This window comes from Salvia splendens, chromosome 5 (genome assembly GCF_004379255.2).
Source record: "Salvia splendens isolate huo1 chromosome 5, SspV2, whole genome shotgun sequence".
NCBI lineage: Eukaryota > Viridiplantae > Streptophyta > Magnoliopsida > Lamiales > Lamiaceae > Salvia > Salvia splendens.
In genome coordinates, this window is record NC_056036.1 from 41,052,597 (window position 1) to 41,077,541 (window position 24,945).

At 38.5% G+C, this 24,945-nt stretch overlaps 3 protein-coding genes across 7 annotated transcripts; 2 read left to right on the forward strand and 1 right to left on the reverse strand.

Moving 5' to 3' along the window:
* Positions 1-877: 877 nt before the first annotated feature.
* On the reverse strand, positions 878-6,595 carry LOC121801835 (oxysterol-binding protein-related protein 1D-like). The gene is made up of 8 exons (XM_042201263.1): positions 5,688-6,595; positions 4,516-4,872; positions 4,192-4,279; positions 3,590-4,065; positions 2,683-2,838; positions 2,213-2,521; positions 1,618-1,962; positions 878-1,267 (listed from the first exon to the last, which is right to left on the reverse strand). The coding sequence occupies exons 1-8, from the start codon at positions 6,240-6,242 to the stop codon at positions 1,040-1,042; spliced, it is 2,514 nt and encodes an 837-aa protein (XP_042057197.1). The 5' UTR covers positions 6,243-6,595; the 3' UTR covers positions 878-1,039.
* A 4,406-nt stretch (positions 6,596-11,001) lies between these two features.
* On the forward strand, positions 11,002-15,925 carry LOC121801836 (cleavage and polyadenylation specificity factor subunit 6-like). Of its 3 annotated transcripts, none has more exons than XR_006050679.1 (3): positions 11,002-11,169; positions 11,803-13,895; positions 15,254-15,925. XR_006050679.1 is itself a non-coding variant. In XM_042201265.1 (2 exons), exon 2 carries the CDS (start codon positions 11,838-11,840, stop codon positions 13,755-13,757), a length of 1,920 nt encoding a protein of 639 aa, XP_042057199.1. In that variant the 5' UTR covers positions 11,002-11,169; positions 11,803-11,837; the 3' UTR covers positions 13,758-14,014. The 3 variants fall into 3 exon arrangements, 1 of the variants encoding a protein (XP_042057199.1); XR_006050680.1 differs by lacking the exon at positions 15,254-15,925 and adding an exon at positions 14,047-14,294; XM_042201265.1 differs by lacking the exon at positions 15,254-15,925 and having other exon boundaries at positions 11,803-14,014.
* A 2,980-nt stretch (positions 15,926-18,905) lies between these two features.
* On the forward strand, positions 18,906-24,397 carry LOC121801837 (cleavage and polyadenylation specificity factor subunit 6-like). 3 transcript variants are annotated; one of them, XR_006050681.1, is made up of 3 exons: positions 18,906-19,054; positions 19,667-21,727; positions 23,616-24,397. XR_006050681.1 is itself a non-coding variant. In XM_042201266.1 (2 exons), the coding sequence occupies exon 2, from the start codon at positions 19,702-19,704 to the stop codon at positions 21,628-21,630; it is 1,929 nt and encodes a 642-aa protein (XP_042057200.1). In that variant the 5' UTR covers positions 18,906-19,054; positions 19,667-19,701; the 3' UTR covers positions 21,631-21,965. The 3 variants fall into 3 exon arrangements, 1 of the variants encoding a protein (XP_042057200.1); XR_006050682.1 differs by lacking the exon at positions 18,906-19,054 and adding an exon at positions 19,125-19,547; XM_042201266.1 differs by lacking the exon at positions 23,616-24,397 and having other exon boundaries at positions 19,667-21,965.
* Positions 24,398-24,945: the final 548 nt, after the last annotated feature.

Genomic DNA, 24,945 nt, shown 5'->3' on the forward strand with positions numbered 1-24,945 from the left:
TGTTTGTAAGGAAAAATGTGGAATCTTTGTGAAATAGTAACAAAGTTGAAGTTTCTTGTAAGATGAGGGAATCATTTGTTTGTCTTGAACTGTGAAGATGAGGGCATCCTAAATCCTAACAAATTACACAAGACAATAATTTATGATGCATGTTAGATCGAGCACTAAAACATTGTTTTCTTTATTTATTGTTGGTTTTTATTCCAGATTAATGATTATTTCTTCTTTTTTGTTGAGTTTAACTTAATAATGTCACTTTCTTTCAATTCTTTTTAATTAGTTTTTGGACAATAAAATATTGATATATTTTGGAAAGATATTCCAATTATTTCAAAGAAAGTTTCTTATGTGTTGTCATCGCCACTGTTGAAAGTATATGGCCAATAGCTGCCGGCTGAATAGAAGAACATGTATCATGATCATCCAATTAATTTCCCATTCAAATATTGGAAAAATTGACAGCAGGCAATCGTATTTGAATAAATTAAATCTGATTAGTTTATTATACTAAAGTGCAATAACTAAAAACCGATATTATGAACATAGATATAATTTGATTCTTCTAAGTTCTAATAAACATTTTCGTAATATCTCCAATTTAATCGAAAGTTTTCCAACTAGCAAAGAAAATAATATAATTATACAACATTTTTATACAGTTTACATATATAAGTATTAACACTATTTTGAATCCCTACAAAAATATAATTGTTCAATTCGTTGAACAATTAGATGTTTCATAAAAATAAAAAATTCAAGATCTCCAAATACCTGTTTTTCTACCTCACTAATCCATCTAGTGGAGGGAAAACACAACTTTTCAGGCATGTAACTTTCTGAAATATTCACATATTGAAAAAGTGAAAAATAAATAAAATTAGTAAAATGGTAACTAATTCCGAAATACTCCTCAATTGAGGTCAATAATTTGATGATTGTAACAATTGGCATTGTTAAGCTCACTACAAACATTGTAATTACGCACATATACACTTCTTTTTCCCATTTACAGATATGAATGGGGCTGCTGCTGCTGCTGCTAGGATAAATCCATTCCTACCCTCTGCTTAGATTGATATGCAAAATTCGGCTGAGGAGCAGCGACCTCCTCGGCTGGTAACTCACACGGCTGCCCAAATATGTCAGGGATTCCGTCCCACTTGTGTTTCTCCCTAGCTTCCCAGTATCCTCCCGTGTATCGGTAACAACCCTCCTCGTCCTTCCCAAACCATCTTGGTTTCCACCCTCTATCCTGCAACCTCCTTGCCTGCACCAAAAACTCTTGCATCAGGCCTACGATGTACGTAGTCGTAAATGTGGGATGACTTCACCACAAAAGCAGATTCATGTGACCCATTAGTGTCAGTTATTTAATAATACAAAAGTTACTAGGATTGAATCTCATGTAAGAAAAGAGACAAATAAGTTCTGGATTCAGCGAGGTAGACATGTATACTGTAGAAGAGAATCAATTTTCGAAACAGACCAGAAAGTAAGAATAAATACAAAAAAAAAAAAGAAGCAAGATGTTTCACCAGAGAGTACAATTATTTTCCAGACAGCTCTTGCATGAAAAAGAGTACATGTCCAATAATGCCGGAAAAAAGAGGTACGCACCTGTCTCTGTAACTGTTCAAGCCTCAGCTTCTCAGCATTTGCCAGCTCATATTCTCCATTCTCCAAATGCCTCTGGTCAGGTCTCAACCTTGAGTCTGTTGGAGGCAGCTTGTCCCGTAAACCAGGTGTCAATTCGTTTAAAGATATCGCAAATGGTGTGAGATCATATCTTGTCTCGGTAACAGTTTTATCTCTTTCCCATAGCAAAACAGCTTCTGTCATAGGGTCATATCCCTTTGGCTTTGTGCTTGGATCTCCCATCACATAATACATTGCTTCATCCCACTTCCCTATTAAAACCGCAACTTTCTCCCCAGTCCTATTGTCTTGCACGATTCCATGAACCTATATTCGACAAAATAATGTGACAGGAAATCAGAGAGAAAAAATAAAAATTTGGTAAAATTGTATGGGACAGTGTAGATGAGATAATCTTATCACCAATTTTCACCACTATATGGTAAATTCAGGTATTTGCCATCTAGAATCTCGAAGTATTCATTTGTCATGCCTATTGCAATTGGTCGTGGCGATGGGGAACCAATTGTTTGATTTCTAAAGTTAACTTTAACTGGTTTGAAGATTAGACAATCACCTGATGTGGGTTCCGGTCTATAATAGACTGCTCCTTGAATTTGAGTTTGCAAGAGTAGTTACCACTGCCTTTTATGCGCATAGTGCCGTAGTGATCACAATAGATTTTACCAATTATGATGTTATATATAGAAGTAGTGACCTTGCTCCACTGAAAGGTCTCTCCGTCTTCAAACTGAAGAGTAAGAACTCCAACAGGGTCAAGCTGGATGGAACGACCCCAGAACTTCCCTTTGAGATTAGAATCTGCCCAAAATTTCCACCCTCTGCCCTCACAATGACAGGCAACAACCATTGGATGATGGCTAACCTGAAACTCCAAATACAGGACTCTTAATTGTTTATGCAGTTGATTACACTAGAAATGCAACTTAGCCAACTTGTAAGCTAATCCAAAATAGCAGAAACCTAGAAAAATAAAGAGAGAATGAAAAGGTTTATTGGTAGGTTTGTTGTCTACAGAAGAATAACCTTTTCAGAGAAGAATCGTAGACCCTTATCCGGATAGTCAGCTTCATAGGTTTCCCCTAGGAGAGGATTGAATGGTTTGCATTGTCGGCCTTCTGTTGATGCATAACCAGACACTGCAAAAGCTGCTACGTTTAGAATCCTCATCAAATCGTTGTCCTGCAGAAGCAAAATGCAACTTTTAACTCCAAGACAAATATATCGGATAAACTGAAAGCTCTTTGCTAAATCAACAAATCAAGTCTAGGGTTGTCAGTCAATGACTTTTGATAACTCAACACAATAACTGGAAAGGTCAATTGAAAAGGGTGCAGGATATAAGATGAGAGGGTTTGCATAACACTCGGCAGGTTTATGAATCATTCAATGGCAATTTCCACCGTGGTAAAATAAAGCTATTGAACGGACTTAGGTTAGACGTAACTAGTTAAATAGTGTTACTTCTCAATTGCTCCCTCATGCCTTAAGATATAGTACTATATCTACAATAATAAAGAACTTCTAATGATTTGATTCTACAAACGTCATTCGGGAAAAGCACATTCTATCATATACCAGCAGATGTAAAATGCTGCCTCCCAGTTACTTAATGAAAATATATAGATTACGAACCCTGGGTTTTTTATGTATTGATATCTCTAGTCTAATGGTCCAGTTAACATTTAACATGACATAAAAAATCAATAAAATAGTGCTTGTAAGGTTACAAAATCACAAAAAGATCAAAGATTAGAAATCACCAGGATGGTCCATGATGCAACTTAATATATAGACAAATGAAACTTTTGTTCCAATACATTAATAAGTGAGTAAAACACGGTAATTAGGTTATCCTTCTAAGAAATGTTTGAAATGACAACCCAGCCCCAAACCCTTTTCAAGTAAAGGTAAGAGAATATAAAGATCTGACCTGTTTCCCCCATTCCAGAGCTTGATCAACAAGATATGAGTACTCCAAGTCTTCAAAGCATTTCTGCAGCGAGGACAGAGGCTCATTAAAGTACACAGGAAGACAAACGCCAGACAAATCCTTGCCAATGTTATCCTTAATGATCGACCATAGGCCAACTGGCTTCTCTTTCTCCTTTGGTTCCGGTAAACTAGCCCTTCTTTTGACGTAGGGAAACTCAATTGTCTTGACCCCGGCACCAGCTTCTCTTAAATGACCGGACGAGGGAGATTCGTTTTCAGCCCAAGGGCTCTGTATGTACATTGGATTATCTCTGCTACGATATGAAGCACTTCTCAGCGACTCGGCAGATAAAAAGTCATTTGTGTCAAAAAAGATTCCATCGTCATCGTCAGTTTCCATGTCTACTCCGTATCGACTCTCATTATCTGCATCTGAGTCACTTGCACTGCCCTCAGACATAACTGAATAGAAATCTGCAAGAGCTTAAAAACAAGATTAAGTAAATGTTTAGTTAAAACTATCATTCGGTAAAAAATGCATAATGTATTGTTCAGTATCTTTTTCTTAAACAATGATGTAAGAAGTAAAAATAAACTGACCGCTGAATCTTCTATTCCCTTGTCCACAGCAAGAGTCTCTCCCCTTTGTTTCATCGACTACAGTTGTTTCCAGTTCAATCTTCTCTGTCTGCAGAACAAAAAAATTGATAAAAAACTTAGAAAACCTAGGGCTCTAATGCGAAAGAAAGTAAGAAAAATGCTTGGTAGAATGGTAAGTCAGTAATGGAGACAAGGATTGGGGATGATAATACACATTGTTGCTTGGTTAGGAAATAATTTCCCAGTGGTACTTTCTATTCCCTTTCTAGTGTTTTTCAGATTCAAAATACATAATCTTCATCGAAATAAAGGATAAGTGCAAACCTCCAGTCTTCTTAATGTGTCAAGCAGCAACATGTGCTTAAGTTGAAGACTCTTCAGTTGATGCTGCACCTCAGCAACTTCACCCAGCATTATAGACTCACAATCCTTTACTACAGTCTCATTAACGCCCTCCTCAACTAGCCGCGATCTTAACTTCTCAGTTGTAACAACAAAATCTTCAGAAGGTGCCAAGTCATAGCTTGTCAATAGCCTGGGGAATTTATCTTTAGCAGCCAGAAGAGCCTCAACCCATGAAGCTCTGTCTTCTTTGGATTGACAACGCAAGTGGAGAGTTTTTGTTCCTGTGAATATTGACAGTCTTTTGTCATCTGACTTGCTGGCCCGAACAGAAGAGACCTGTTCAACATATTTTTTGGTGCTTAATGGTCAAAAAATTGGGGGCAATATTAGGAAGCTTTATCAAATTTACAACTCAGTGTCCTCAAAAGCATTCAAATATCTTAATATGAAAAGTTCACATCAGAATAAGCTTAGAAAGCAACAACTCTGAAACAAAGAAATGTGTTATTCAGCTCTACTGCTTTCAATCTCCTTGTCAATAAAAACAACTTAGGAAAACATAATTTGCATTAGTAAGGTAAGTAATAACAAACCAAATGATTATTATTATCTCCCATCTCAAAAGTCTGTTTCAATATATTCATACTTGATAAGGAGTACTTAGTTTATTAGTGGAACCACAAATAGAAATAGGAATCCATAGCACTTCTACATCCCTAAATTATTTCAACAACTTCCATCAAAAGCCAGCATAGGCTAATTTGTCCCAGTATATTACTCCACAAACTATTCAAGGAGATAGGGCAAGACCACATAATCTGACAAAAAAAAATTCATTTCCTACTTAGCATCAGTGCATCCATTTGCATTAACCATGAATCATGAAAATACTTTAGTGACCACTACACCACAATTTAGTCATTTTTTAACCAACTAGCTAATCAATAGCTTTAATTAAACAATTAATCTACATCCCTCTACAATCCTATAGACTAGCAACAAGTTGTTCCCAAATGGAGGTTAGAGCGCCAATCCCCCTTTGATTTACATCGCTGCTAAAACGTACACCAGGTTCGAATGGCAACGCAACGACAAGATCAAATAACTTACACTAAACACATTGCAATTACAAACAAAAGAAATGAACAGACCTTCAAATGTACCTCCCCAAATGGCTTCCACTGCTTCCCCGACCCAAACGCACTAGCCCTAAGCGCGTTCCCGCTTCCACTCCCATTGCCATTTCCACTACTACCCTTCCTCATATACCTCCAACTTTCCTGGCCAATCACTCTCACCCCCTTTTCCCTGACCGAACGCACCACAATCTTATCCGGCCCGTGCACCTTATAATACGAGAGCACCCCATCCTCCAACACGAACCACCTCTCCCTCCACCCCTTCCCGTAATTCACCCATTTATACAAAATTCCAGCCACACTCTTGATCTCCTCGCTCTCATCGCACTTCTCCGCCTGCAGATCGCCTCCGCCAGCGCCGCCATTGGTCGACAAACTCCACCTCGAGTTGAAACTCACCGGCCGCAGAATCGCATCGCTGCCGCCGCCGCTGCTGCTGTTGTTGAAACTCACACTCTCATGTAAGCAGTTTCCATCAACCACGAGCTCCTGACTTAGGGTTCGGGACTTCACTACAGCCGGATCCTTCTCGACCGACACCGGCGCAATGCAGCAAAGAGGATTCATGCTTCGATCGCAGAAACCGCGAGAATCGGCTCCGATCCCCGGAGTAGAAACTCTTCGGATCGCCGGAGCTCCGCCGCACCCAACCGGAGATCGATCGGGCGACGATTCGGATAATATGACATATGATGAGTTACCGAAGCTGAGGGAGACGAAATGGCAGGCGCGGATCGGGGCGGATAGATATAGGAGAGTGTGTGTATGTATCTATGTATAGATAGGGTGGAAGTAGAGAGGTGCAGATCCAATTAATGGTGTCAGTGGAGGGGTGCGTAGGATAAGCAGAGGGGTTTAAATGCATGGGTTTGGGGTAGGCGTAATGATTGCGGGGGCAGCTAACGTGCGCTGTGGGTGGTGGTGATGCCTTCCTATTTGCAGTGGTAGCGACTGGAATTTTGTTGGGGGTTGAGGCGGTCAATGAAATGACGGAAATGGGATTGCAGGTGGGTGAAATTGTTCGTTTGAGTGGGGGTGTTTTCGGAAATTGTTCGTTTGAGTGGGGGTGTTTTCGGAAATTGTTCTTGCAATGCAACTGACTAGCTTGTAAAACAGTTTTGTTGCCTCGTATACGGGTAAGTGTTATATTGCTAACTCAATACTTAATTGTTAATTATAATTAAATAATAACTATTAAATATTCAAATCAACTGCTTATATCATCAGCCCTGAAATGTCAATACGATCACAAAAAATGTCAATAATAGTATTAAGATCAATTTACGACAAATTAGTTGTACCTAACTTTTGAAAAATATCTCATAACTTTAAAATGCATATAACTTTCTCGATTTAAATTATTTTTTCGCAAAAAATATATCAAATTAAAGATAATTTTATAAGGATTCTAACGGGATCTCACTTGCATATGTTCCGATGTCAAAATTTGAAAAAAATGAAAATTTTCAATTTTTTCTTAGAGCAACAAATGTCAACATATTCTATAAAATATGTCAATATAATACGCGTAGAATGTCATTCTAAAAGCAATGAGTTGAAATTCTCAAAACACTGTGTTGATATTTTCAAAACATTATATTGACATTTTCATCCAAACCCTAATTTGATAGTTTTTTTTATCTTTTTCTATTTAACTAATAAAAATAAAAAATTACATGCGGCAAATTTTATACCACTAGATTCTAAAATCGTATGATCTTAAATTAGTTATAGTTACCAATGGATTACAAGCCTTGTATATGTATTGTAAAATCCCCTAAAGTGGTTATGGAAATATAGTAAAAATAGGGTCAAGGACAAATTTATATCATCATAATATCAAATGCCAAAACATAGATGAATATGGAAGGGGAAAGGATCAATTGCTAAATAATTAGCGATCATAAATTAAAATCAAATCTTAGTCATTAGATTATGATATCTAGTTCTTGAAATAATGTCGCGTGAATTATATTTTAAATTTTAAAAATTATTAAATAAACTTAAAGGGTATTAATGTCATTTCTCTTTCATCAAAATCATTTTAAAATTGTAAATTTACGTAATTCTCTCGATTTAAATTATTTTTTCGCAAAAAATATATCAAATTAAAAATAATTTTATAAGGATTCTAACGAGATCTCAATTGCATATGTTCCGACGATATTCGGGTGATGAAATTTGATAAATTATATTTCAATTTTCGTAGCAGATTTTATCAATAAAACAATGTTTGATAATTTTCTTGTACTTGTGTTGATATTCTCATGTCATATTATTGATATTTGTAATACATTATGTTGATATAAAAAATATCCACGAAAATTATCATATGATAACATAATGACGATATCACCATTTTGTTGATATTTTATTTACTATTTATTGAAATTTGTGATCCGCTCTCCTTATTCATTTTAAAATTTGCAATTATGTGCTTAGTTTTTGTATTCTTCGTATTTGATACTCCTTTTCTTCTATTTTCTACACTTTCTATTTCCGTCACACATGTCTAATGATGCAGACGCAGACAAACATAGAGTAAGAGCATCCACAACCGTGCTCTTGCCAGCGGCACGGTTGTGGGCCCGGGCGGTACTATTCATGCCTGCTCTCTGGCAAGAGCACAACACCCACAACTGTGCTCTTCCGCAAGGACGAGCACAATTAATATAAAATTCAATTACACAAAAACATTTTCATAATACTAAAATTCATTAAAAAAACCACAATAAAAATAACAAATTACAAATAAAATAAAAAGACATAATTAAAATCCTAAAAATTAAAAATTACATAATTAAAATACTAAAAATTAAAAATTACATAATTAAACTCCTAAAAATTAAAAATTACATAATTATTGGCTAATATAACCCGAGGAAGACTACGCATCCGGCGGCACCAACCCCAATTGTTTTTGGAGACCCAATATTATGGACTCGTGCGTTTGAAGTTGCGTGGGGTCATAGTTGACCTATCGGCCATATTGAGTTGGGCCAAAAGGGCCCACAACGAGTTGTTCGGGGGTGGAGGTGGAACATAGGGTGCGGGTTCGGGAGCAGGGGCAGATGGAGTCGCGGCGCGACGTCGTTCGGCCGCCGCCTTCTTCCTACCTTGCGGTCGGCGTCGGGAACCGCTTGGTTGGGCATCGGGGCTACCCAAGTTAGCTTCGGCGAGTTGGCTAGCCACTTCTTCGCCGGCGTCGGATAGGGATGCCGACCGTGAGCGTTTGGAGGAGCCGCTAGAGGAGGATGTTATGCCTCCCTTATACTTCGGGTGCGTCCGCGTCTCCTGCCAAACGTTAAGATATTTGAACGACTTACCGTTCATGGATTGGTAGGTGCTCAGCGAGGCGGTGATGATGTCGACCTCGCTTCGGCCGCTCCCGGCTTTCCGGGACTCCTGGATGAAATAGCCGTTGAACTTGCCAATTTCTTCGTTGGCTCGGCCGATGCAGTTGCGCACCATACTCTCGTTGCGCTCGATCGTTCCCGGCGGCCGGTGTGCATTGTACCGGCTAGAGACGCGCCACCAAAAGTGATCGCCGGATTGGTTCGTTCCAACCACCGCATCTTCGGAGATTTCCAAGTACGCCTTGAACAATCTTTCCATCTCCGCCGGTGAGTACGGTGTGCGGACACCGGCGCGAGATGGAGGATTCGGCATTTGGGAAGGGGCGCGAGGCCTAGGCTCCGGTGTCCACCCGTAGCGCCCATCGGAGGCACCTTGATCGTCGATTGGGTATGGCCGGTAGCCACTCGGAACGCCCGAATCTTGGGTGAGAGGAGGGGCCGAATATTCCGTTTCCGGACTATGAAACGGTTGCGAACCGAACCATTCGGGGTTCCAACCGTGAGAGCCGCTTGGGTTGTCGTCGTTACCGGACATAGTGGTGTTGTAGGGTGTGAGAGGAAGATAAAAATGGATATGAGAGATTGATGATGAGAATTGTGTAGTGAAAGTGTGAATTTTTTGGAGTGAAATTGGGGGTATTTATAGATGAAAGTGTGTATTTTTGGGGTAAAAAAAATAAAAAAAAAATTAAAAAGTGGGGAAAAACGGTTATAAACGGATATAATTTTTTGGGGAAGTGAAATTTTTTTTTTTTTTTTTATCGATTTTTTTAATAAAAATCCGATTTAAAAATAAAAAATAAAAAAATGTTTGAAACCAACGGCTATGCCGTTGGCGAATGGGAGACCGCCACGTGTGCGTCCGCTGGCACGGACGTGCTCGATACATCGAGCAGCGCCGTGCCAGCGGCGCGGTTGCAGCGGTGGCGGTCCTTCGCCTTGCCGCTGGCACGGACGGCGGTGGCGCCAACCGCCACCGCTGCGGATGCTCTAAGTATCTGTAATATGATGTGTTTTTTATCATTCACATATTTTTGGCTTTTGATATTCGGGTCCTCTCTTCTGATGCTTATAATAGCATAATACAAAACTAAGACTAAAAATATCCATTATAATATTTTGATCTAAAAATTTGTTAAAAAGGTATTAAAATACCTCAAACATATCGAGTACAAAATTTAGATATCATTGTTTAAGTGACCTCAAAGGTTCAACCTTAAAATTTTTGGTCCAAGTCCACTAAAGAAAACATACTAACAAAAAGTTAGAAAGTATAATACTCCCTCTGTCCCAGGCAGCGTTTCATATCCTGCACTTATTTTAGAAAAATAATAAAATATAAAAAGTAAAGTAAGAGAGAATATTATAGAGAAGTGCATTCGTTTTCAAAAAATAATAATAATAAATACTCCCTTTAACTAGTATTAATATTAACATGGAAAGGAAGAAGTAATAATTAACTATGATTTGAAAACTTAGAACTATACTCTAAATTACTGGAAAAATAGAAAATAAGAGATTCAAATAACTTATCGTATTTTAAAATTCGCATCTTTAGCAAGAGTTAATTACTAGAACTATGAGGTGTAGGAACATGACAAATAAAAATAAGCTACCTTCGTAAATTTATTAAAATTATCAGGGCGTGTTTTTTTTACATTTAATTAATATCTCTATTACTAACTTACGTGAATCTCATTTTTCATTAATAATATTTTTCTACCGTAGACAAAGGAAACATACTTTTAAAATTTATACACTCCTTATTTGAAATTTATCTAATAAAGAAAGTAAAAATAATCTCCAAAACAAAGAATTCAGTCAACTTTCTAATATATTGTCATTCAAATTTCCTAAATAGTTAGATACTCAATAATAAAATACTAGTATTATTTTATCATTCATAATTTAGTAAGCAAATTTTAATATGGTAGACTTGTGATAAAACTCCGGTTGACTCGGGATTTCAACTCAGTGTTTATTTTTCAAAAATCGAAGAAAGTAAAAACAAAAAGAGGAATGAGGCGAAAATAATAGGGCAAGAACAATTGGGTCGAGAATTTCAGCAGCTTCAATTCTTCACCACACCTACCGGAAATCTGCCGTCGCGATCGTTACACCGCCGTTTCAAACTCAAGGCATATCCATACTACCTTTCTATTTTTTTGATCGTCTCCTTAATTTCCTTACAATGATGAAATACGTGCTATGATCGCTCCTGTCGAGCTTTGGTTTTGTAGCCGCGGATTTGTTTAGGAGGATTAATTTTCTTTTGATCGGATTGCTTGTTCCTGCCGTTGCTGATCTGTAATGCTACATTTTCTTCATTAGGCGTATTCAAGCTGTTGATGCTCGCATTTGCTAGAATAGTGAAATTGTGATGTGTATATAGGATATAGTCTACTTTTGGTGAATTTATAAGAAATTGATGTTTGTGAATACTGTAACTTTTTTACTGGGGGAATATTATGTTGATTGTGTAAAGTTGCTTTTGTGGGGGAAGCGGAACCTTAATGTAAATGGACTTGTGAAATTATTTTAATTATGTTTTTCTGTTACCTTGCTTTAGATCTGTCTAGAACAACATCTTTTCCTTTTTTAAGATAGGTAAATTGTCTTGAGTTACATAAGAGTTAAGCTAGTGCTGTCTTATACTCTTATTAGGTAAGTTTAATAATATTGAACTAATAACTGAGGGTAGATAAATTCATGATGCTTGTATTTTTTCTGAAATCTGTTGGGTTTTCCTTTTCTTGTTTACATATAAACAGGTGGGGGAACGTTTGGGTAAGAATAGCTTGCTTTCATGGATCCAGTGACTGATGAGCAGTTAGACTATGGCGACGAAGAGTATGCAGGGAATCAAAAGATGCAATTTCATCAAGGTGGAGCTATACCTGCACTTGCTGAAGACGAAATGATTGGTGAGGATGATGAGTATGATGACCTCTATAATGATGTTAATGTTGGAGAGGGTTTCCTGCAAATGCAGCATTCTGAGACACAAGCGCCTCCTGTGGTAGCAAATAGTGGGTTTCAAAGTTCAAAAGCTAATGTTCCTGGAGCTCGAGTGGAAGGGGTGGCCTCGCAAGACGTGAACAGTGAAAGAGTTGCTAATGAAGGAAATTATGCTGCTGCTTCAGTTCAATTTCCTGATCAGAAGAGTAGCTTGCCAGCCTCTGGGGGCCAGACACAGATCATGGATGCCGGTCAAAGGGGGAGGCTCCCTGAAATGGCGAATAATTCTCAAGCAGCAAATCTGGGATATCAAGGATCGGAAAGTATGCCTCATAAGATTGCTGAAGATCGGTTGAACAGTTCAGAAAAAGTAATTGGTGAGCCTGCACAGTTGATGTATCCTAACATGGGTAACACAAAAGGTGTTCCGCAGATTCCACCTAATCAGATGAACTCTAATGCAAATGTTAATATAAACCGTTCAATGGATGACGAATATATGGTTAGGCCATCTGTAGAAAATGGAAATACAATGCTGTTTGTAGGAGAATTACATTGGTGGACAACCGATTCTGAGATTGAAAGTGTACTGATTCAGTTTGGGAAAGTCAAGGAGATTAAGTTTTTTGATGAAAGGGCTAGTGGTAAGTCCAAAGGTTATTGCCAAGTTGAATTCTATGATTCTGCTGCAGCCTCTGCATGTAAGGAAGGTATGAATGGTCACATTTTTAATGGGAGAGCTTGTGTGGTGGCATTTGCCACTCCACAGACCATAAGACAAATGGGTGCTTCATACACAAACAAGACACAGGGCCAGGCTCAGTCTCAGCCACAAGGAAGGAATCCTGTCAATGATGCAGCAGGTAGAGGTAATGGGGCCAATTATCCAAGTGGAGACACAGGGAGAAATTTTGGACGAGGCGGCTGGGCACGAGGGAACCAAGCACCAAACAGGGGTCCTGGATCAGGTCCTATGAGAGGAAGAGGGGGTATGGTAAACAAGAATATGATGGGGTATGCACCTGGTGCTGGTGGAGGAACTTACGGACAAGGGATTGCTGGCCCTGGTTTCGGTGGGCCTCCTGGTATGATGCCTCCTCAGGGCATGATGGGCCCTGGTTTTGACCTAGCATTTATGGGTCGCGGAGCTGGATATGGAGGCTTCTCAGGTCCTGGTAGTTTCCCAGGAATGATCCCTCCATTTCAAGCTGTTAATTCCATGGGGCTTCCTGGAGTGGCTCCTCATGTCAACCCAGCTTTTTTTGGTCGAGGAATGAACCCCAATGGAATGAGCATGATGGGGACTGCAGGAATGGTTGGACCTCATTCAGGAATGTGGAATGACACAAATATGGGTGGTTGGGGAGGTGAAGAACATGGCAGAGAGTCTAGTTATGGTGGAGAGGATAATGCATCAGAATATGGGTATGGCGAGGCTAGTCATGAGAAAGGTGTAAGGTCTAGTGCTGCTTCCCGGGAGAAGGAGAGAAATTCTGATCGTGACGGGTCTAGTGTTCCAGAGAAGCGGCATAGGGAGGAGAGAGAACATGATGGGGATAGATATGACAGGGACTCTAGACGCAGAGAAGAGAAGGATCGTTATCGAGACTATCGCCACAAAGATCGTGAATCGGGTTATGATGATGACTGGGATAAAGGACAGTCTTCGAGATCCCGCAGCAGATCTGGTGCAGTGCCTGAAGATGATCACAGGTCTCAATCTAGGGATGCTGACTATGGGAAACGGAGACGCATGCCATCTGAATGATGTGATGTCATGAGACTTCTGAATGTCTGACTGCTTCCACTATGATTTGCAATGTCATACTTGAATCCTATGAAGGATTGCCAGCTCTTTCTTGTTTATGTTGGTGTCATGTGCTGTGCGGCCTCCGGCTTCAATGAAGTAAGTGCCTTTACTAGAGGTTACTGGAAAGGACCGATTTATTTTGTTTTAAGTTAGCTTTATTGAACTCAATTTGATGCTATGGTTATAACTTTGTGCTATAAACTTCAGTACCTTAAGTATTGTTCTATTGTGTATTTGCTTGATGCAGTGAAGGTGGCCCTACTGGCCGTTTATCTTTTGTGCATGGAAACACAATTTGACCTCTGAAGTTGCATTCTTAACTTTATATTAATAGATTGGTTTGTATTCCTACTTTCCTATTTATGAACCCTCCAAACTTGTATCAATAATACTGGTTGCACTGGTTGGTTGTAGGGCTATACGTTGTTTGAAATAGCTGACACTATGCTGAGTTTGTGGGCATGTTAAGTTAAGAAAATGAATAAAAATTTTATCGTCTGATGTGTCAATGCTTAGTAATAGAAGTTTGTTTTTCTTGTTTTCTTCTTTTGCTTGAGAAACTTATGTTTGTGCTTTATCTGACAATATAGCGTGGTTGCAAAACCCAGATCTGCAGTTTCCACCTTCTTTCTATCCATTAAAGTTGTTTTTCTTTGTGAAATTTAAGCCTTATGATCAACTTTATAGTTTCTTCCAACTTAGGAGGTGAGTGCCCACTGCCCAGTATGATGCATCTGATTACTTGATACTATGAATACCACATGCATGTTAACTAGCAACAGATTACTATTAATATATTTTTCATTTTCCTCTTTCTTTGTAGTTTTTACTTACAAAAAATGTAAGATGTTCTGTGAGTTTGTACATGAATGATGAAATGAGTGGAAATAATTTCTAATGAAACAACAAAACATTAATTTGAAAGTTACAGAGGAACTGGTTATTTCGTTGCATTTCAAGCTATTATTATTATTACTACTAATATTAGTATTTTCATCAAGTCCAGGATTCACCTATAGCTCAAGCCCATAGTATTTTCTTCTTGTCTGCGCGTGCATCTGTTTTCTCTTTGTTTGGGTTTGTGATTTTGAAATAAAAATCTTTCTGTTTTAATATCTTGTACCATAGTGCTGTACCAGTGTACCATAAGGTCGAGGTGTGCTTGTGTAATCCTAAATGCATGAACACAAACCATTCTTAATGTGCCTTTTTTGGGGAGTTGGTTATATATAGTTGAAGTGCTGTAGAATTGTTCTGTCAATTATCAGTACTTTAATCAGTGATTGAGAAGTTTTTTACTAGTATAAATTTATTTTAGTTATAAGCAATGTGCTCTTGTTTGGTTTCTAGGCCATATTTTCATGATATGCACTTACCTATATTTGACATATAGCTGCACTTGCTCATATATTATTATTATTGACAAATGAATTTTCTCTAACTATGGTACTCAGGACCATTAATTGCTGCACTCTTGGATATCCGTGAATGCTTTATACTATGAGTGCAAAGAAGCCTTAATCATGTATGCAATTGCTTTGATCCTCGAAGAATTTGTGTGAAAAGTAACTTATCAATTCTTGAAGAATATATTTGAGCAAAACCTGGATGGTGCACTGTAGTTTCATTAATACATTCCATGTAGTAGATTCCACATGTAATAATTTGATCTGATATCCGCACCTCCCTCCTCTTTAAGATTGTAAAAGTGATGTACAATTTATAGACCATGTCTTCTGGTCGTGTATGATTAGGTTGTGGTTTTGAGTTGCAACACATGTAAGCTGCATCATAGATGCATGTGTATAGAAACGTGAAATGTTGCGGTAGCAGAATAGTTGTGTGTCTGTAAATGCAGCTAATCTCCTGTAAGCTTTAGTTGAGCTGTGTCTGTAAATGCAGTGTATCTTCTGTAAGCTTAATTGAGTTGCGTCTGTAAATGCAGTGTCTCCCCTGTAAGCTTAATCATGCCGTGTCTGTAAATGCAGTGTATCTCGTGTAAACTTAATTTTATGTGGTACCGTCTGTCTTCATATTGAGCAGACATGGTAGTTCTTTATCACACAGGTGATGCTCCATTTGTAACAAGTTAAGTCTGTAGCAATCTGTAATGCTTTTGTTTCTCAGCAGCGCGTTTCCATGTATTTTGCTGCCAAACGCTCGAGGGGTTTCCTGGTGACCAAGAGGAGTAGATAGTATGATAGTTCCTGTGCATTTAGAAATGTTCAATTCTTTCTGCAGCTTTAAATGTGTTTGATTTCAGAATTCCTGTTCATGAGATGTGTGGTTTTTATATGCCTAGCTTTGTGCTCTTTGATTGTGGTTTTTTGTTGTATATCAATATGCTCTTATCCATGTGACGCATCGATACCCTTACTGTTAGAAGTTTTATTTGCTTTAGGCATGAATTTTAATAAATTGGTTGAGTGTGCCATGAGTTTCATAAATGAGTCGAATGTAGATTGTATATTTGTAAAGAAAGTTTTAAGTGTAATTGGTTAATGGAATGTGAGTGTAATGATACTTTTAAATGGAAAAATTGCAATCCTGTAGTTGATTGATAGCTTCTTTGCAAATTATTGACTTGTGTATCAAGTCATGTTGAGAGGTTTTTCTTTGTCATTCTAGTTTTATACTACTTCATCCGTCCTTGAAAAATATGAACATTTAATTCGGTGTAAATTTTAATGTATAATTGGTAAAGGAAGGGAGAGATAATCAATTTTTTTCTACTTGCCATAATTTCCATGAAACTGGTGCTAATGTGACAAATAGAAAAGCGTACATGAACAAAATGGAATAAATGATTATCTCTCACTTGCCAATTTTGTTCTAGGTTAATTCAAATCAAGTTTGAAACATGCTGCCTATTATGGGTTCATAGGGGTTGCCGGTGCCAATAGACAAATGACGCGTCATGCATCGACGTGAGGCCATTAGCAATGGGGCGCCTTAAGGCGTGTCACGTCATCAGTTTTATCCTCCTACCCTCCACCTGCAATGGGGCGCCCCTATATGTTATTAATTTAAATGTTATATTATTATTTTGTTAATTAATGTAAATGTTTTAAAAAATGTAATGCAACTTCTGCGCGCGGTGCCGGGCCTGCTTCTTTTTGGCGGCGGCCTCGGCGACAGCGCGGCGGGAGGGGGCGACGGGTCGTTTTGGAGACGGCTCCATGTCATCCAAACTGTACGATTCCGTGCTGAATTCGGGATCGTACTGCGTGTTGTCGTCGAACGGTCGATATTCATCCGGTTCTGTACCTGGCCAACGAGCCTCCCTAAACATCGGACTCTTGGGACTTGAATCCATTTCGTAGTAATAATAAAAATTCGAGTTTCGAGAGTGAAATCGTGAAATGAAACGTTAGAAATGAAGGTGGGGTAGAAGTATTTATACAAAAAAATGAAAATGCGTGCCATCGTCCTCCGATCCCGCAATGGGGCACCCGATGGCGCGGACGATGGCCTATCGTTCGCGCCATCGTCCGCCGATCCCACGATGGCGCGGACGATAGGCCATCGTTCGCGACATAGGGCGCGCCCTATGGATCGGCCGCGGACGAAGGGGACGGACGAGGCGGGCACCCACAATGGGGACATCGTCCGCGCCCGAGGACGATGGACGCCATAGGGCGCCCCATTGCGGGTGCCATGATGGTTTGGCTAGATTAAGCTAGATTGGCGACTTTTGCTATGTCTACTGAATAAAATTATTTAATTGACATTAATTAGTGAGTATTAATCTAATTACATGTACAATACGTATATCATAATGTAAAAAACAGAAAAAAATAGAATAATGAATTTAACACCAAGTAAAAAGGTAAAATTTTAAACTATATATAAAGACACGCATTACACCCAGTTGACCCGGAATGCAAGTCCATTTTTTTTTCTTTAATTTGACCTACTTTGGCTATGCGAGAGGCTAGAATTAGCTAAATTGGTGACGTTTGCTATGTCTATTGAAAAAATTATTTAATTGACATTAATTAGTTAATTTTAATTTAATTTCATGTACAATACACTTATACAAGTATATCATAATGTGAAAACATATAAAAAATACTCCTCCATCTGAAGATAAGCGACTCACATTCTTTTTTGAGATGTTCCAAGATAAGTAAGCTATTTCCTTTTTTGACATTATCTCTATTACTTTTTCTCTCAACTTTATTAACTCTCTTACTTTATTCACTTTCCACTTTATTAATAAAACTCAATTTTCTTAAATCTCGTACCGAAAAATTTTAGCACACTTATCTTGGGACGGAGGGAGTATGACAATGAGTTTAACACCAAAGTATAGAAAGGTAAAATTTTAAACTACTACTCCCTTGACCCGGAATTCCAACTTAGTAGTACTCTTTCCGTTCCACTTAACATAACCCAAATTACATTATAGTTTGTCCAAAATAAGATGCCACGTTTTTATTTTTGAAAACATTCTCTGCAATTAGAGCATCTCCAATGGCGGACGTCCGGTCGAACATCCGGTCGGACGTCGCGACGGGCGACCGGGACGTCCGCCATTGTGGCGTTTAGGGTCGAATACGGACGTCCCGTGAGGACGTCGGCGCGACGGGCGGGCGGACGTCCGGTCGGACGTCCCGTTTTTAAATTTTTTTTTAAAACTCTATATATACGGCTCGTCGAATTATTAGTATGCAATTTTTTTTTTCGAATCATGTATATTTTTTCCGATGAAGTTGTTAATTTTTCCGATGAAGTTGTTAATTTTTCCCGTAATTTTTTCGAATAAAATGTATGAGGTTTGGACTCGGAGGGGTTGACGTCAAATTTTATTTCCGTAAATGTAAATTGTTTTATTTGTAAATGTATGATTTTTTTTATTACGGGATGTCCTAGTGGGAAGGGCGATGGGAAGGGCGGACATAGGAGGGGATGTCCTAGTGACGTGGCAGTGGGATGGGAAGTCCTAGTGACGTGGCAGGAGGTGTTTTTGGGATGTCCTAGTGGGATGTCCGCTCACTGGAGATGCTCTTAGTATACTCAATCATTTTTTCTCTCTCCAATTAAATATACTTCATTTAATACTTACCTTCGCTACATTTGTTTTTCTAAATTACAAGTAAAAGAAAAAGAGGAATGAGGCGAAAATAATAGGGCAACTGGATTTTCTAACATCAATAGTATCTAGAATTTCAGCAGCTACAACCGGAAATCTTCTTCACCACACCTACCGGAAATCTGCCGTGCAATCGTTACACCGCCGTTTCAAACTCAAGGCATATTTTCACTACCTGTCTATATTTTTGCCCGACTCCTTAATTTTCGATGAAATATGAGTTATGAGCGCGCCTGTCGAGCATTGATTTTGTAGCTGCGGACTTGTTTATGAGGATTACTTTATTGTTGAGTAGTTTTCTTTTGATCGGATTATCTGTTTCTGCTGTCGTTGTCTCGTTCATATGAAATGCTACATTTTATTTGAGTTGTTGATGCTCGCATTTACAAAATTGTAGTGAAATTGTGATGTGTATGTATGAAATAGTCTAGTTTCGGTGATTTTATAAGAAATGATGTTCGTGAACATTGTAATTTGTTATGGGGGTTGGTTATGTTAATTGTTTAAAGTTGCTTTTGTGGGGGGAAACCTAACCTTAATTATGTTTTTCTGTTTCCTTGCTTCAGACCTGTCTAGAACAACTCATTTTTCCCTTTTTGACATAGATAAGATGTCGTGAGTTACATAAGAGTTAAGGCATTGCTGTCTATTAGGTAACTTGAATAAATATTGCAGTAATAACCGAGGTCGATGAATTTGTGATGCTTGTATTTTTTCTGATAGAGTTTGGTAAATGTGTTGAGTTTTTCTTTTCTTGTTTTCATGTAATCAGGTGGGGAGACGTTTTGATAAGAATAGCTTGCTTTCATGGATCCAGTGACTGGTGAGCAGTTAGATTATGATGATGGAGACTATGCAGGGAATCAAAAGATGCAATATCATCAAGGTGGATCTATACCTGCACTTGCTGAAGAGGAAATGATTGGTGAGGATGATGAATATGATGACCTCTATAGCGATGTTAATGTTGGAGAGGGTTTCCTGCAAATGCAGCGTTCTGAGACACAAGCGCCTCCTGTGGTAGCAAGTGGTGGGTTTCAAAGTTCGAAAGCTAATGTTCCTGGAGCTCGAGTGGAAGGGGTGGCCTCGCAAGAGGTGAACAATGAAAGGGTTGCTAATGAAGGAAATTATGCTGCTGCTTCAGTTCAATTTCCTGATCAGAAGAGTAGCTTGCCAGCCTCGGGGGGTCCGACACAGATCATGGATGCCAGTCAAAGAGGGAGGCTCCCTGATATGGCGAATAATTCTCAAGCAGCGCATCTGGAATATCAAGGATCAGAAAGTATGCCTCATAAGATTGCTGCAGATCGGATGAACAGTTCAGAAAAAGTAGTCGGTGAGCCTGCCGCGTTGATGTATCCTAACATGGGTAACACAAAAGGTGTCCCTCAGATTCCACCTAATCAGATGAACTCTAATGCAAATGTTAATGTAAATCGCTCAATGGGTGATGAATACATGGTAAGGCCATCTGTAGAAAATGGAAATACAATGCTGTTTGTAGGAGAATTACATTGGTGGACGACAGATTCTGAGATTGAAAGTGTGCTGATTCAGTTTGGGAAAGTCAAGGAGATAAAGTTTTTCGATGAAAGGTCTTGTGGTAAGTCCAAAGGTTATTGCCAAGTTGAATTTTATGATTCTGCTGCAGCCTCTGCCTGTAAGGAAGGTATGAATGGTCACATTTTTAATGGGAGAGCTTGTGTGGTGGCGTTTGCCACTCCACAGACCATAAGACAAATGGGTGCTTCTTACACAAATAAGACTCAGAGCCAGACTCAGTCTCAACTGCAAGGAAGGAATCCTGTTAATGATGCTGCAGGTAGAGGTAATGGGTCCGATTACCCAAGTGGAGACGCAGGGAGAAATTTTGGACGAGGTGGGTGGGCACGAGGGAACCAAGTGCCCAATAGGGGTCCTGGATCAGGACCTATGAGAGGAAGAGGGGGTATGGTAAACACGAATATGATGGGGAATGCACCTGGAGCTGGTGGTGTTTCTGGTGGAGGAACTTACGGACAAGGTATTACTGGCCCTAGTTTCGGTGGAACTCCTGGTATGATGCCTCATCAAGGCATGATGGGTCCCGGTTTTGATCTAGCATATATGGGTCGCGGAACTGGTTACGGAGGCTTCTCGGGCCCTGGTTTCCCAGGGATGCTTCCTCCGTTTCAAGCTGTTAATTCCATGGGGCTTCCTGGAGTGGCTCCTCATGTCAACCCAGCTTTTTTTGGCCGAGGAATGAATCCCAATGGAATGAGCATGATGGGGACTGCAGGAATGGTAGGACCTCATTCAGGAATGTGGAATGATACAAACATGGGTGGATGGGGAGGGGAAGAACATGGAAGAGAGTCTAGTTACGGTGGAGAGGATAATGCATCAGAATATGGGTATGGAGAGGGAAGTCATGACAAAGGTGTAAGGTCTAGTGCTGCTTCCGGGGAGAGAGAGAGAAATTCTGATCGTGGCGGGTCTAGTGTTCCAGAGAAGCGGCATAGGGAGGAGAGGGAACAAGGTGGGGACAGATATGATAGGAACTCTAGACACAGAGAAGTGAAGGATCGTAATCGGGACTATCACCACAAAGATCGTGAATCGGGTTATGATGACGACTGGGATAAAGGACAGTCTTCGAGATCCCGCAGTAGATCTGGTGCAGTGCATCAAAATGATCACAGATCTCGATCTAGGGATGCTGATTATGGGAAACGGAGACGCATGCCATCTGAATGATATGATGTCATGGGACTTCGAAATTTTTGACATCTTCCACTATGATTTGTAGTGTCATATTTGGATTCTATGAAGGATTGCCTCGGGCTTCAAAGAAGTAAGTGCCTTCACTAGTTGTTACTGGAAAGGACCGATTTGTTTTGTTTAAAGTTAGCATAATTGTACTCAGTTTGATGCTATGATTATAACTTTGTGCTATAAACTTCAGTACCTTAAGTATTGTTATATTGTGTATTTGCTTGATGCGGTGAAGATGGCCCCTACTGGCTGTTGATCTTTTGTTCTTGGAAACACAGTTTACCTCTGAAGTTGCATTCTTAACTTTAATGTTAATAGATTGGTTTGTGTTCCTATTTTCACTTTATAAACCCTCCAAACTTGTACCAGTAATACCGGTAGCATAAGTTGGTTGCAGTGCTATAAGTTCTCTGAAATAGCTGATACTATGCTGAGTATGTGGGTTTGTTAAGTTAAGAAAATAAATAAGAAAGTTTATCGTGTGATGTGTCAATGCTTAGTAATAGAAGTTGATTTCCTTGTGTTTCTTCTTTTGCTTGAGAAACTTTTAAATGTTTATTCTTTATCTGACAATATAGCATGATTGCAAAACCCAGATCTGCAGTTTTCACCTTCTTTCCATTGCAGTTGTTTTTCTTTTTGAAATTTAAGCCTTATGAGCAACTTTATAATTTCATCCAACTTAATTGGTTAGAGTGCTTAGTGGAGTATGATGCATGTGTTCACTTGATAATTTGATTACCACATGTATGCTAACTAACATCAGATTGCTATTAATATATTTCTCATTTTCCTCTTGCTCTGTAATTTTGCTTACAAACATGGAAGGTGTTCAGTGATGAAATAACTGGAAATAGTTTCTTAATGAAACAACAAAACATTCATTTGAAAGTAACGAAGGAACTGATTATTTGGTCACATTTAGCTATTATTATTAATAGTATTTTCATCAACAATAGGATTCACCTATAACTCAAACCTTGTAGAGACTCCACCCCAGCTTTTATGAACTCAATAGGTACTGTACAAGAATAGTATTGGTTTCTGTATTTCTGAACTCAGCTTTTGTCTGTGTTTCTACAGTCAGTTCAAAATATGGAAATTTATGGTAAACTTCAGGAGACAGATTAAGGCGTAGTTGTAAACATGCTACATTTTATAATGTACCTGTTAGAAAAATATTACTGTAATTCCCTCCAGTTAATATTTGTGAAGTGTAAGAATTCCTGGATGCTTGTAGTTGTAGTTTCTTTTGGGTTCCTCAAAATGTTCCGTATTGTGCGATTGATGCTTCACCACTGACTTGCTATTTGTACTCACAAACTTGATCCACAGTGGCTGAGAAGTTGGTATTTTTGGTGATATGATGTGGCATTTTCACTTATGCATGATCATTGATCAGTAACCTCTGTACATCATTTATAGCTAATTAAATTCCAAGGCTTCACTCCACTTAAATTCCAAGGCTTAACTTTAACCATTTCCCATGATAATTGCTGCTGTCTTATCTTATGATAACCTCCCAGATGTTATCTTGTCTCCATGTGCATCTGTTTTCTCTTTTTTTTGGTTGTGTTTGTGGTTTGGAAATAAAAAAATATTTATATTTTGAGCTCTGGTGGACCATAGTGCTGTACCGTAAGGTTGAGGTGTGCTTGTGTAATCCTTGATTCCTTATCTGAATGCACGAACACGAGCTGTTCCTAACATTCCTTTTTTTGGGGAGTCAGTTATATATAGTTGAACTGTTGAAGTGCTGTAGAATTGTTCTGTCAATTATCAGTACTAATCAATGATTGACAAGTTTTTTAACAAGAATTTTGTTTAAGTTATAAGCAATGAGCTCTTGTTTGATTTCTAGGTCCTATTTTACCATGATATCCACTTATTGTTATTTTCCATATGGCTTCACTTGCTCATTTATTATTATTATTGACAAAGGATTTTTCTCTAATTATGGTACTCAGGAGCAGAGAACCATTAATTGCTGCACTCTTGGATATCCATGAATGCTTTACACTATGAGTGCAAAGAAGCATTTATCATGTATGCAATTGCTTTGTATTCCTGAAGCATATACCAACTATTGAGTCGTGATCATGGAAGAATTTGTATGAAAAGTAACATTTCAATTCTTCAAGAATATTTTTGAGCAAAACCTGGATGATGCACTGTAGTTTCATTTGTATATATTCCATGTATTGGGTATGTTCCCCACATGTAATAATCTGATCTATTATGTGCACCTCCTCTTTAAGTTTGTAAAAGTGATGTACTAATTTTAGACCATGTCTTCTGGTCATGTATGCTGAGGTTGTGGTTTGGGTTGCGAATCTTGTAAGCTGCATCAAAGATATAATGTGCTGAAACGTGAAATGTTGCGGTGGCAGAATAGTTGTGCCTGTAAATGCACTTTATCTCTTGTAAGCTTAGTCTGTGTCTGTAAATGCAGTGTATCCGATTCCTCTGTAAGTGTAAGCCTAATTGAGTCGTGCCTGTAAATGTTGCGTATCCGATTCCCATGTAGGCTTGTTTATGTGATACTCATTGTCCTCATATTGATCAGACATGAAAGCTCTTTTTCTCAGCTGTATCACAGGGGATACTCCATTTTTTTTATTGAGTTCATATTGGCTCAATTATAAGCCTTTAGAAAGTGGGGAAATATTTGTAAATAGCACTTTGCAGCTTATGCAATTTGAGATGTATCATTGATTCGTTGTACATGAAGAGCTAGCTTATTGCCCTATCTTCTTTATACTCTTTGAGTGATTGCTAGTTGGATGAATCGAAGTCTTTGATCGTCACCACCTTCTTCTGGTAAAAAAGGAAAATAAATGTATAAAACATAATGTTCATATACATTTTTGTAAGAGTTAACGATCCTTACTTTTTATGATGCTTTCAAATCTAACATAATCTTTATAAAATATCCATTATCTATCACATAATTTGTTTTTTGGCATCAGACTGATAAAACGTGACTGATAAAACGTGACATGATATGCCAAAGACTTAGATACACAAATTTTATATTCACAAGCCTTGGCATGCTATGTCACAACCAATGTGATATCAAAAATTGAATCTGATAGGTTTAAATATATTGTCAAAGGTTAATCTTATAAACTCTAGTCTGAGAATTTGGTTCGAACTACAAAATACTGTAGAGAAAGTAACAAGAGAGAACTTTAGCAGAGCGGATCACCTATGCACTTTACTAAAATACATTCACGACAAAATAAAATAATCTTATAAACATGAGCAATTTTAATAAGTGATGATGAGTCCATTTTA